The sequence below is a fragment of the Seriola lalandi genome, unplaced genomic scaffold (genome assembly GCF_002814215.2).
Source record: "Seriola lalandi dorsalis isolate HSWRI2012SDOR001 ecotype SW California unplaced genomic scaffold, Sedor1 jcf7180002054949, whole genome shotgun sequence".
NCBI lineage: Eukaryota > Metazoa > Chordata > Actinopteri > Carangiformes > Carangidae > Seriola > Seriola lalandi.
Window position 1 is genome coordinate 2,139,937 of NW_019525500.1, and position 14,329 is coordinate 2,154,265.

Genomic DNA, 14,329 nt, shown 5'->3' on the forward strand with positions numbered 1-14,329 from the left:
ACATAATCTATTTTTAGGCTTGGATATTGAAGAGGGTCTTGAAGAGTTTTATTGTGCTCTTCTGTTGTAAAGTCTTGTTTTATCAAATTGCTTTAATTTTTCTGTGTGTTGAGTAGATGTTGGGCAAGGTAGGTATAAAACATATTTCATTTTGTATGAAAATCGCAGATTTTGAGTTTAATTATCATAGAAAACCAAGAGACTTGCAAATATTCATATTTGTTAAGTTGGTAGTGGAAATTTGCTGCCATGTCATCTGAGGTGCCTGAAGAAATAATTAAACTGCCTTGTATAATGTGGCTCAATAGAAGCTGAAGAACTTTTTTTTGCCCCAGGAGGAAGTTAATTAACCACTGTCCTGGATCAAAAATTTGCTGCTGAATTTGCATGTCTTGCCCCCAGACAATACCTTTTATTCATCATGATGATGATGATGATGATGATGCACCACATGATCTCATAGCAGGTCTGGCTTATTTGGATATAATGACACATAGACCAGAGACCCAAGGCAGCTACAGTGGGACCCTCCCTAATCTGATCAGACTGAATATGATCTGAACCCAACCTGACTTTAGTACAATTTCATTTCGGAATATTTACCATGTACACATAATAGGTCAAACCAACAACATATACCGGTCAAAGCATTAATTCCTACACCATATGGATGCACCAAAGGGCATAGACATTTTTCATCATCAGTTCTGTGGTTAGACTGTGTCTGTATATCCACTGTTTTAAGTAAAAGCAGTGTCAAAATGTGTTGCAATGGGCATGTGACCAAAAGTAGCACACATGCAATCCCTTTGCACTGTCTTCATGAATATCAGTGTTATTCTGTACACTAAAGCACACTCTGTGGCAGATCAAAAGCCCATTCCTGGTTATTAATATATTCATTAATTACACCTTGACATCTAATCCTAAAGCTTCAAAATGCATATTTCTATTTAGTATTAAAAAGCAAAGCAAGGACACATCCATGCAATAATAAATCTTTTAGTTTCAGCTGTTTTCAATTTTCGACAACTTTAAATGCAGCTGGCTCAAAAAATTACAGTGAAAAAAAAAAGTAGGTGTAATTGTTTTTAACAGCCACAATCTTAGTTACTCAAATTACGGTTGCAGATCATTTCACTGAGCAGCTGTTTCGATGCAGCAGAGCCCCTCTGGGTGGGAAGGATGAAGAGTCTAGTCAGTGTAATGAGGTACGACAGTTGTCTGTGTTACTAAAGACTATCACATTACTCTTAATACACTTACACACACTCACACCCCGCAGCTCTACATGACACACTTCTCCCAGCTCACCAAGATTCAGTCCAGACAGATTTTTCCAAGACAGGCTTGAACCTCCTCATCTGAAGCCACAGGCACCGTGGCTGCTGTAATACATCAGGTTAAAGCTTGTGGTTATGAGACTGGCGGGCTGACGTATCGCATTGGCAATGTTTTGGAGTAATGGAGATTAAATTCAACAAGGTGTTTGGTGAGGATCATTTTTCCTCTGACATTTTCCCAATGGCTTAAGCAGGAAAGCATTTTACAATTTTATGAACAAATCTATCTGGAGGTTGTTTTATTAACATGGGCTGAGTAACCAAGACACATGGCTAACAAGGCTTTTAAACATCCCAATTCTTAATCATGGATGAATCCAATTTCCTGAAAATGTTGCATCCGTTTTGTGAGCCTGTTGCACACAGAAACACAAAGAGCAATTCATTGGTGTAATTTGCAGTCAGAGAATGCCTTCAGAGAGCTGAAGAGATGCTTTTCACTGTGAACGCTCGCTCAGGGTGCCAGAGAGAAGCTGACTAAGAATGGAAATACAGTCGTAGTCAACACTGATTAGAAAGGCAGAGGAGTTCTCAGCTATAAGCACTAATTAAATGTACAAGTGTGTCTCAGGGGAACAAAAGGGAATCTGCACTAAAAGAGGGATGGAAATCTGTATTAAATAACAATATAGCTTAAAAGCAGGGTCAGGATTGAAGTGGATTATGGCTGTGTCAGTTTTTCTGATGTGACATGATGCCAAGATACCAGAGTGAGGCTTCTGTTTGCTGGGGGAGAACATATTTACCGAATTGTTAAATCCCTCCATTCTTATCAGTGATGTGGAGCAGTATTACAGACAGATATTAAAGGGATAAAAAAGGTGTTAATGGCTGGGGAGAGCTCAGCTTAGAGTGAGGGGATGGGGAAGTATAAAGACTGGTATTAATGAGGGTTTCCTGTGATCCTATGTTCCTTTGTATTCAGTGTCACATCTCGTGAGGGGCCCCAAATTTCACAGCTATGCTCCTGTCAATGTAAATGTAATGTCTCTGCAGAGATGGAATTTAGAGAACTTTGATGCATGGTCTCTGCAAGTTCCACATAGAGAGGACAGACACATGCTCAGATACAAACGCATTATGGGCAAGCTAACTTTCCTTTATGTTGCCAATGATTGTCTGTATATATTGTGGCCTATATGTCTACCGCTTCCAAAATATACCAAGTAACATAATAATATAACAATGATGATTTGTATTTGAAGCCCACCTTAACAAGGTAAGTCTACTATAAACTGAGTCTAAATAAAAGCTGGGTTAAGTTTTTTTCTGTTCAGGTGGAATTGAATATTTCAAGCCCGTAATATGCATAACTGTAAATTGGTTTAAAGTGTCTAGGGTAAAAAATGAGAGCGTTATTGACAAAGAAATGGCCACAGTATAGCTTGTTCAGCTAAAAATGAAAAATACAGAGAAATCTATTGACAAAAATCTGAAAAGCTGTCTTGGCCCTTTTAAAATGCACTTTTGAGACTTGAGCTCATCAGCTCCCATCTACCGTCAACCTGCGCAGGCTTCAATACCAACATCATGACATTAACAAATATTACTACAAAAATTAGGATGCTGTTTACATCTGTTCAGAGTACATTTCCTGTTCATATATTATATATGTGTTCATATCCCTGCTGTATATTGTTCTTCCTCTGTTATACACTTTGTGCCCAAATGAAGACGGACACCAAAACAATTAAGTAGGTTAACAAGGGGTTAGTTCAAAAGCAAAAGAACCTTTACCAGTATGTGGGACACATATCCTAATCCTACTTTACAGGGGAGTACTGAAAGGCTAAAGGGATTATTAGGGGTCAACATCTCCCCCATAATACCTTTGTTTTGTCTCTTAGCTGCTGGAATGTAAAGTCTGTCATGGAAATTGGGGCTTTTTGGAGCACAAACAAGCATCTGTAATTATTATGTTACCATGCAATCAGCCTGGTATCCATGATGACCACCATGGCAACGGTTGTCGAGAGAACATTTTCAGATTTCTGCACACCCACATGGTACAAATGGAAAAAGACTACCCACTCGGGGGGCTGATCTACTGTACCAAATACACATTATGCAACACATCCTGAAGGGAACCAGCTACTGTAGGTGCTTCAGGGGCAGCATAGGAGGTTCAGCACTAATTCAAACCTGACAGAGGCTTTTTTTGTGTGGGTTTGCATGTTCTCTCCATATTTGCGTGGGTTAGCTCGAGGTGATTCAGATTCCACCCACATCAAAAACAGACATGTTTATGCAGTATTTAGAAGACTGCACTAATTGACCTGTGTGCCCTGTGGCCTGATGGTCCACTGCTGCCAGCTGTGTCCCTACTGGCTCCCTCCTTTTTCAGATGGGTTAAGTTTTCTTTGCTCCCAGGATGGCAAGTCTCTGTTTTCTCTTGTCATGTAACAATTACATATGATGTATACCTTATCTACATACCACACATTTATAATATCCAGCCCTAAATACAATTTAATTTGGACCAGAATCAAAATGCCAATACAACCTCACTCAGATGGTTGTGAGATTCTCAGATGCAAGTGACACGTTGCTTTCATGATATCTCACATACACACATAGATTGTGTTGTGTGTGTGTGTGTGGGGAAAGCATGAGACCAATTTTCTTAATTTGCAGTAACATTGCCAATCTTGAAGAGTGGTAAAATACCAAGAATGCAGACTTTCAACAATTTTGTCCCCAGAGCACAGAGATGAGAGCCATAAAACTTCATGCTGGAGTTGTTATAGCAAGCTACTGGCAGAACACACCACATACTCAAAACCTGCTCAGAACTAGTATTTTCTTGGCAGGTCAAAAAAAATAAGCCTCCTCCATATTTCAGTAATCTAGCCATCATTTTACCACCTATCCCACCACCCACCTACCAGGACTTAGAAATATGTGCTATTGGTCTCTACAGTTCCGTCTGGGCAACGAGTCTTTCAACCTAAACGATCATATAGGTCGTTCATCCCCATCCTTGGATATGACCCGCAGGAATGATCAGCGGCAGGCGTACTGGACCTTCATCCTCATGTTAACTTTAATAAACACAAGTTTAAGGCTGTGGAATGGTCACGGTTTGGTTAGGTTTAGGCACAAAATGTAGTTGGTTAAGTTTAGGAAAAGATTTCAGTTTGTGTTAAAATAAGTACATCTTTAAGGTTGGAGAACCTTCATCGTCATGGTTACAACAGGTCGTGTATAAGATAAACAACTTTAATCATCAGTTTCACACGGGAAACAAACGCAGTATAGTGTGAAGGTCCTGTGTTTTGTCGACCCATCCATCCACCACAACTTCTTCCTAACGAGACTCTCTATATATATATATATATCACCTGACTTCCTCCTTTGCTCCTGTCGTAATTAATACGCCCGCTAGTGGTCACCTAATGATAAAACGTAACAGATGACCTATGAGGTCGTTTTTTTTACAAGCGGACAGTCTCTTCCTTGTGCTTATCATATTGAACTTATATTATTGATCTTGTTGTATCTAAACTGCTCTTACTATAAGCCTACTATTGAACTCAACAGTATAATTCTATTATTACAGGTTTCTGTAAATGTTTCCTGATTTCTTCACTGCCACCTACAGCTACTACTAAACTCAATCTGTCAGAGGAGGACTGATGTCTTTCAGTCTTCTCTCCCGAAGACCTTTATGTGCTGAGGGTGAGTTTTTCCTCAGAGACCTTGCACTTGGTTGGGAGACACTTTTGATGCTGGCCTGTTAACCCCGATAAGACACTGAATGTGTCTATTGGGCGTACAACACTCAACACCTTCTTCTTTTTGTTCCACTGTCAGTCTGGTTTGTCATGACAGAAGTTTACCCTCTGATGGAAGAGTTTAGATTTGTATGCAAAAGCATGCAGAAACAAGAATGTGCTTATCACGTGTGTATCAGATGTTCTAAGATAGTATTGTGACTTGCAGGATAACAAGGATTCACAGTCATTGTTTGCTTCTGTTGAACTCTTTGCTGAGTATTTGCATATCTTCTCTAGGTGTTTACTCTCAGCTATTCTGTAAACAGCTTATCATACTGCTACATGTTTTTCTTTAATTAACCCATTCTTGTTATGTCTAAATTTTTTTTTTTTGTGGAAATGAGAGGCAATTTAAAGGAGTAGCGTTAAGCAAGATGAACGTCTGATTCAGTGTCCCTCAGTGTTTCCCATGTCACACTGAGCCTGATGGTTCACATTCTTGGGTTGGCTACAGCTGACACATGCAGGGGCAGAGGGGGCTAAAACATTCTCCAAAACAATGCTTCAAAACAATTTTTACAAAACTCAAGACGTAAATAGATAAATAATAATAATATATCTGTCAGAATGGACTTTAAGGAGTGTTAGTTGGTATTTCTGTTACAAAGCCAAATAATGAAAGAGGGAGAGAGAAAGAGCAAAGGAAGTGCAGCTCAGAAGCCTTGTACGCTCCATTTTCAGGAAGACGATTGAATAGAGATGACTAGATTTTATGTATTTATGCATACCAACCAAGAATGGTGTGAATGAGAATCAAGAGGGGGATTTGATATAAAAAAAAAAAAAAGTGTACTGGAAAAAGAACAAACGTCTATCTACAGTTATTCACTGTCTCCTCCTTACACTCCACTCCCTAGTTACTCCCAAGCATAACCTGTTCAACCAGTCTGCACCTGCTTGACAACAGTGGGTGGGTTGATTAGTTGAGCAGTTTGAACTGTAAGCTGAGGAGGAAAAGGTATTTTCTTATGTAGGATCTTCGGTTAAAAAATATACAGACAGGATCTCTTCTCTTTTTTTTTTTAAATAACAGGTGGAAGAACAGGAGGAGCAGGAGGAGCAGGAGGCCATGGATGCAGACAACACAGACGACATAGAGTCTCTCTTGGAGGGCATGGACTTTGTCCCCGGTCACTTCCACCTGGACCTCAACGTCAATTGTGATCCTGTTGGGCCTGCAAAGCTGCGACACAGGGACACTTTTCTAAAACAGGAGAGCCTGTGGGGGGAGTTAGAGGCCGAACCTGGATATCTACAGTACGCTGTCCGAAATCTCCTGGGTCTGCTGGCTGTTCACCTTGAACAGCTGGACGCAGCAGAGGAAATATTTAGGTGATGATATGCTGTTATCATTATTTTGAGACATTGTTGATGCATTTATAAGTCATTTTGACGAGTTGAAACTTGTGTTTTACATATGCATCTCCTTTGTAATCTTACCTAGAACCACCACACACTGAATGCCTACAAAACACTACAGCACAAAAAATGTAATCTGACCTTCTACCAGCTATAGTAAAACATTAACCAAAATCAAGACCACTGTCATAAATTCACGGTAATATTACACAGTATAGTTGACGGATGGTAAATGATAGGCTGGGCCACATATGCAGCATGCTGCATAACTAACATACTGTTCATAAACCTGACTTGTTTGACTTTGTAAAAGTAAAATGAACAAGTATCTTCACCAAATGTAGACATTGCTAACCTGGTTGTCTGCATACACATACTGTAGTATACTACTCATCTGATTCCATTTCCATTGTCCCAAGTGCAATTTCATCTTATTTATGCAACTTAGTTTCTGTTTCTTCTATTATTATATATTATTAATGCTTCATATAGTAGTCATAAACTCTACGTAATGCTGTTTTCATTTTTTAGATCACTTCTTACATCTTCTTGTGCTTCTGTTTTATGTCTCCGCTCTGGTCATAGACATGGCTTGAGGCATTATGTTTTTGGGTTGTCCGTCCATCCATCTGTCTGTCCGTCCGTCTGTCCATCCGTCTGTCCATCCGTCTGTCTGCTCCATTCTCATAAATGTGATATCTCAGGAATGCCTTGAGGGAGTTTTTCTTCAAATTTGGCACAAACATTCACTTGGACTCAAGGATGAACTGACTAGATTTTGGTCAGAGGTCAAAGGTCACTCTGACCTCACAAAACATGATTTTGGCCATAGCTCAGGAATACTTTAGAACGCTTAATCTTATCAGAGTAACACCGACGTCTGGATCGCTATGCTCAATGTCAATACTGTACTAAGTTAACTGTACCAGTTAAAAAGAGCTTACAGCCATGCTAGCAGCTCTTCGTGGCTGTACTTAGTGGTGCATCAAGCTAAACATCAGCATGCTAATATGCTCACAATGGCAATGCATTCAACGTTTGTTAATTAGCACTAAAAACAAAGTACAGCTGAGGCTGATGGGAATGTGATAGTTTTGCAAGTACTTGGTCTTATACCAAAGAATTGGACATTGAATCACCAAAGTGATTCGTGTTCATCCTAAGGTGGACATGAATGTGTGACCAAATGGCACATATGGCAATCCATCTAGCATCTGTCTGACATTTCACTAAAAGCCAAAATCTTAACCTAATGGTCGCACAAACTTAAGAGTCAGGGGATCAACAAAGTCTGTAGGATTTGTTCTCTGCTGACCATTAATGTGTTTACAAACTTTCATGGTAATCCATCCAGTAAAAATAAACAGACAGGCAGACCAATATTTTTAAGTTACTTCCCGTGTTGAAGACTTTTAAAGATCTTTTTTTAAAACATCTCTGTCTGTGTATTTTGGCCTTTCAGAAACATTTGTAAAGAAGACCCTGGGAACCTGAATGCCTGGGCCAACCTGGGCTATGTGTATGATAAGCTGCAGAGGGAGCTGGATGCAGGGGAGTGTGTGGAGAAGGTGTCCCACCTCATGGGTTTAGATGCTGGGGAACCCTCTCAGGAAGAGAGCAGACTACTGGCGGCCCGGTGCCTGGCTGAACAGGCCTACGCTTATCCATATGATGTGGAGCTGGACAGTGACGATGACCTGAGAGAGAGACTGACTAAAGCACTGATATTGTACAACAGAGCCCTGGTCTATGGGGGACAACTGGTGAGAAGGAAACACACATGTAATGTAAAACCTAATATAAAGCCGTAAATGTCTGATTAACATGGAGAATGTGAATTAAAGGAGGAGCTCAAAAACAACAACTGGTTAGATGAGTCCATACACATCATTCTGTGATTCATGAGCTTTCAGGGATTTTATTGGTTGGCACTTCAATCATGCAGTGTTAGTCATCACTTTATCATTTAATTCGTTGCTCCATGACTCATCTTCCCTGAAACTCTTGCTGGGATTAGAGGATATGGCTAGGCTTTTTTAATATGAAACTTAACTCACGGTAACTCAGATATAAAATAAAGGTTCACTCCAAATTAAGTCATTTTTGTGTTTATGGCTCTAAACCATAGCTAGGTGACTGACCTAGACAAGTGCAAAACTGCCCTTGTTTGAGGGTAAAAGCAAGTTCCTGTTATTCCTGCTCAGGAAATGTAATTTCAATCTTTATTAAAGACATAATGTCTTTCAGATACCAAAAGAGGAAAAACGAAGTTGGTATTTTAAAATGGCAACCATCTATATAAGGTACAAAACCGACCATCAAAATATTTTGATAAATAACCACTGTCCCATTTGATGTTCTATGTTTACCAAGTTATTCTCTCCCCGCCCTGCAGACTAGATGACATAGTAAAGAGCAAAGATGACTCTGAATACTCCAGACTCTCTCACTACAACAAGGGACTGAGGCTTCTCAAAGAAACGCTCAAATCGGAGAAAACACAACACAAAGGTAAACACAGTATGGTTCTGTATGTTTATATCTGCTCTGTTGTAACCTACATTTAGAGGCATTATGCAGAATATGCAACAACTCTGCTGCACAAGCTGCAATAAAGCATTGTAAAATACTCTAGTACAAGTAACAGTCCATGACTCAAAAGATTACCTACGTAAAAAGTATTATCAGCAAAATGTACTCATGCAGAATGGCTCCTGTAAGAATTTAAACTATTATATTATTAGACAATGATTTATTTAATATTGCTGATGTATTAACATGTAAGCAATATGCAAAGTATAGGCAAAGTAGCAGTGAAAAAACGTCAGATAAATGAAGTGGAAGTTGCATGATGGGAAATACTCAAGTGAAATACCTGAGCTATAATAGTAGTTATTATGTTCACCACTGGATTGAGGTTCTGCAATCTATTGCATATGGACCATAGTTCATAGTTAATTTAACTACTGTCAAAATCTTCTTTTAGTAATAAAACTGGCAATTTGATGATGTTAAGGTATTATGGTAACCATTTCTTCAATCAGGAGACACCAACATATGCTTAAAGAAAACACTTGTATCTCTGTCCTCAGCTCTAGCCTGGTGTTATGTTGGCATCATGTTGGAGAGGAAGGAAGAGTTCACCACTGTACCCATGTCGATACATGACTGTGGATTCTCTGCCTCTGATCCGCTGCCCTGCTATGGAACCGTAAGTACATTTAAACAGTACAGTACATTTAAATCTCTCGCCGAATAAGAGTCAAATTAGAAGAAATAAAAACAAGCGAGGACTATTTTACCTAGACCTGCTCTAAATCTGAAAAGTTTTCTCCATTTGTTACAGTTGTGCCAAGACACTTTCTTTCACTCCTGTAAATGCATCTGTGTTTACTTGATTAATTAATGTAGTGTAGGCTACTTACTGTAGAAACTTGAGGTTCTTTCACTGGTGATCACTTTTTCCTGTCATTAGGGAGAGCTAGTTTTATTTGACATTTTTTAATTGAGTTTTCTTGTTACTGTACTATCATTAGTTATTTTTTTCTGATTTGTAAATACCATCATTCAAGTTTTGGTGGTCTGCTGTTGGTATTGGTAGAGTGTTTAACAAACTTTCTAGCTAGCTGTGCAGCTACACACGGGGCAGAAGACTGAGTTTGATAGCTGATGAGATCTGGACATTACCATAGGCTAACACTATATACTAAAAAACACAAACTAGAAACTAGACCTCTATATGCACCACCATAACTGTCTGTGTCTTCAGGCCATAAATATGGCCGGTGATGATGCATTCATCCTGAACCTTCTGGCCAAGGTCTTCTTTCTGCTGGGCAAATATGAGATGGCCACAGGGATCAGCAACATGGCTCTGAATGTGCTGCCAGATCCAGAGCTCAACTGGCAGGCTTACTGCACCCGCGCCAAGGTACTGCAGCTGTAGTACATCAAGTCAATGCCAAAGCAGAGCCTGCAAGCATGGCTGAAAGATGCACAGAAATCACATATTTGTGCAATTAAATCTAATGTTTAAGCTGTTATGTGATAGAAATTGTTATATTTGTTTATATCTATTTAGAAATGGTAACAATTATTTTTTTATACTCTAAACAGCTTCATAAAATGAAAAAAATAAAATAACATAATATGTAAAATTATACTTTTACATTTGATTTCCTTTTAGATCAATATGATGCTCTACGTCAGGGACCTAGAGAAGACAAAAAACGATGAGGGTGGAATCCCAGACCGACAGAGGCTAACTGAGGCCAGAAAAGACCTGGACAAGGTCGTGAGTGTACGTCCATGTCTGCGGACTCATCTAGAGATGGCACAGGTAAGGGCGTAACTAGATAATGAGCAATATAAACAGATTTTGTACAGCAGCAGAGTTTTCAGTTCCATGTCTTCCTCTTTAGGTGTACTACTACATGGGTGTAGATGCGCTCCGGGAGAGCCTTTTGGTGGATGAAGCAGCAGTGAATAGTGCGTTAGTGAGTTTGTCCCATGCCTTACAGTTTGAGCTTGGTGACAGCTTGCCAGACCTCCATGTGCTCAGAGGACGCTGCCTCCTGCTGAAAGGTGAGGAGCAGAACGCCGCAGACTGCTTCAAACAGGCCGTGGAGTTGGAGAGGCAAGGCAGCACAGACACCACAGCCCTGCGCTGCCTCCTACAGGCCCTCCTGGCTGTGTTCATGCAGGGAGGCCCTGATCCCACTCCCGCCATCTCGCAGCTGGAGATGTGGGTGCAAAAGGCAGAGGAGAGGTACCCTAAGGACATTGTGAGGGCAGAGCTGAGGTGCCTTTACAGGACTAACACAGAAGACGTCACAGAGTTATCCAAGGCTCTGATCCAGACAGGGAGGCTGGATCTAGTGAGGAGGCTACTGGAAACAGTGGTGCCTAAACAACTGGCAAAGAAGAGACAGATTGCAAGGTCTTACTCCTTCACATGAGGCAAATGACTTTAGTAGATATACTTCTTTCTTCCTGTTATTCATTACAAGGGCAAGGCTCGCTCAAAAACTCTGAACTGATGCCAGGCTGTTCATTGAGTGTGGGTCACAGAAGCCTTTGACAGCACCTCTCCACATTAAGATACTGTATGTGTTGGGGCATATTTTTACAAAACATAAATGAAATAAAATAGAGAAAAGTTACACACTGTAACTTTAACGTATCTGGCTAGCTACGAAAAATTGATACTGAACGAATCAGTAAAATGCTAACTGACAACGTATTTCTTTTGTTCTTCATACAATATCCGCTTGTTGGAACTAAAACATGATTAAAATGATTTTGATGATGATTTGATGATTTGATTTTAAGTTGCAAAGAGCAGTGAATCTGAAAAACCATAAATGTAATTTACACATAATCAATTTATTTTCTTTAACTTACCGCTGAAAGAACAATAAAATGCCGTACGCTGACACACACACATTATTGTGATTTTTAAAACTGTCCGACTTTGAGACATTGCATTGAACATTATATACCAACCATGTGTTTAAAATGGAAATGTTTAGAGAATTCAACAAACAAACAACACAGAAACCCACACAGCCACGCAGGGTCACTAGCTTTCAGTGTCTGAGCAGTGACTTTATGATGGATCTGTTCACAATATAAACACAAAATACATGTTTTTAATGAATGTGCAGCACAGTCAGTTTTGTCATGCCGGACGACGTCACTACACCACTGCACTGGATGTACTTACTATTTGGACAGTAAGTCATTTCATCTCTGCAATTACAAGCTCCAATGCATAGTGAGCTCTTAACACCTGCACACTGACACCTGAGCCAGCTGTGATCCAGCTGTGCTGTTGTCACCAGAAACTGATTTTGGCTCAGATGACGGGTTGGAGAAATGGATGCTGCATCTTTTCTGATCTGTGAGCGACTGGGACACGACGACAGTGAAAAAAATGGGGAGACATTCTTTGGTAACGAGAAGCACCCCTAGTTAAAAGATAAAGCGGTATGAATAAGAGGATTGTTTAAAAGCAGAATTAAGATTATTGTTTAATGACTGTCTTAAAGCCAACTTTCTCAGTCCAAGACAGCATTCAAATATGTCAGCATGTTCACCATGAGTATTTGCCAATCATTATATCTGATTATTGATCAGCTGACATTCAGATATAACACATAAACAGCTAATGTGATCAGCTATCAACACTTACACAGTAAACAATTAGTAAACTACTACTACCTTACGGTTTGTACTCAACTTTTCAGTGATTTGGCGAATTTCAGAAGAAGATCATTTTCATTTGGACATAAATCTGTTGTGAAAGATGTGTATAAGAGACAGGTCTATATTTTTCATTAACTCTGCACTCAAGATGTGATTGATTTGTTCATTAAGTATTGGTAATCCTGGCACGAGGACTAGCAGAGTATTGATCTTTGCTTCATCAAGACGAGCATAAATACGGCAAATGCCACCTTTAGATGTAAACTGCTGTCATGTCATATTTTCTTGAAGAGTAAATTACGGCCCTGGGGCGAACACTGAGTGATAACATACAGTAGGAATTAGTGAATGACTGCAGGGAGGGTTGAAATCTTATAAACCGCAGGGAAAATATAATCCTCTAATTTTATTTACACATATTGTAATAAAGGAATAGGATTTAGTGAGCTTTGATAATGCAAACTAATATTAGAGCAGGATCAAAGTAACGTTATGATTGTAAGTAATTTGTCTGTTGTATATTGATTCTGTTGGGGAACACACAGTACTGTTTTTTTATGTGTGTCTTTTCATTAGATGATCTTTCTCTTTCTTTTTTCCAAAGTGAAACCTGGTCCTCCAGTCAACCTTTCCCACACGCAGACCATCGAGGCAGAACTGATTTTACACTGGGACGACCCACCAGACTTTACTGATACTGGCCTTCTGAGATATGAGGTCCGATACTCCTTTAACACCACTAATCCAGCCTGGCAGGTAAATACTGACCTGTTGGTGGAGGGTCACAACTACCTGTTATTCTCACTACCAGTTAAATAGAATATCAGATAATCTATCATTATACAGCAATTTAAAAGGCTTTTCAAAGATTCCCAAAGGTTATTTTTCAAAGAACATATGATTAAAATAAAAAATAGAAGAGAAACTTGGTCAGAATTTGCAGGTGTCTTGTCTACACACTCTTTCCGACTATGGCTGTAGGTTATTTTTGTGTTTTGGTAACAGTTACATCTGATGAGACACTGATGAGCAACCACAGTTTTGATGATGTATTTTGATTCAGTCATCGTTGTAAGGAAAACACACCCTATCCTTAAAGTCAGTTGTGCGCTCTCCTCTGCGTCTAGGTGGTGTCTGCACCCACAGAGCCCAGACTGTCTCTGGATCTGAAGCCCAGACTGAACTACACCATCCAGGTTCGCTGCTCCGGCCTGGAAGAGCCGCCACTGTGGAGCGAGTGGAGTGAAAGTCACCACATCTACCTGGACAGTAAGAACCGTTCCCTTCCAACTGTTTACAGATTACAAATTACAATAAACAATATTTTTCACTCCTGCACTTTGGACAAGCTGCAAGGTTTTTGCAGAGGGAGCTGTTTTGACCTGAGTGACACAACGGAAGCACAGTTCATCTCTAATTTCCCAGTTCCTGAATGAAATATAAAACACCACAAATCTAAATTATGTGAGAGCTAATTTAGTGTTCGTGATGGCCCTAAAATTAGTAAGTGAAATGAGATAATTAGGTCTTTTTGCAGTGAACTTGACAAGCTAACATTTTAAACCAGCTGTAATTCAACTCTCATTTTCTTTGAGAGGTCCTGATACGAGAATTCAACGCTGCCTGAAGCAGATTCAAACACTG

General features: G+C 39.7%; 1 protein-coding gene across 2 annotated transcripts; it reads left to right on the forward strand.

Annotated features, from left to right (window-relative positions):
- The first annotated feature begins 6,055 nt into the window (after positions 1–6,055).
- ttc22 (tetratricopeptide repeat domain 22) lies at positions 6,056–11,919 on the forward strand. 2 transcript variants are annotated; one of them, XM_023394509.2, is made up of 8 exons: positions 6,056–6,451; positions 7,941–8,241; positions 8,726–8,781; positions 8,874–8,989; positions 9,571–9,689; positions 10,248–10,409; positions 10,665–10,817; positions 10,900–11,919. In XM_023394509.2, exons 1-8 carry the CDS (start codon positions 6,189–6,191, stop codon positions 11,434–11,436), a joined length of 1,707 nt encoding a protein of 568 aa, XP_023250277.1. In that variant the 5' UTR covers positions 6,056–6,188; the 3' UTR covers positions 11,437–11,919. The 2 variants fall into 2 exon arrangements, with proteins under 2 accessions (XP_023250277.1, XP_087026625.1); XM_087170499.1 differs by having other exon boundaries at positions 10,299–10,409.
- The last annotated feature ends 2,410 nt before the right edge of the window (positions 11,920–14,329 follow it).

Excerpts from the sequence above, each read along its gene's own strand:
- ttc22 (XM_023394509.2), top strand. The coding sequence starts at position 6,189 with ATGGATGCAGACAACACAGACGACATAGAGTCTCTCTTGGAGGGCATG. Across the intron at positions 8,242-8,725 it reads TGGTCTATGGGGGACAACTG|ATACCAAAAGAGGAAAAACG; the intron begins GTGAGAAGGAAA and ends AATGTCTTTCAG. Across the intron at positions 10,818-10,899 it reads CTCATCTAGAGATGGCACAG|GTGTACTACTACATGGGTGT; the intron begins GTAAGGGCGTAA and ends CTTCCTCTTTAG.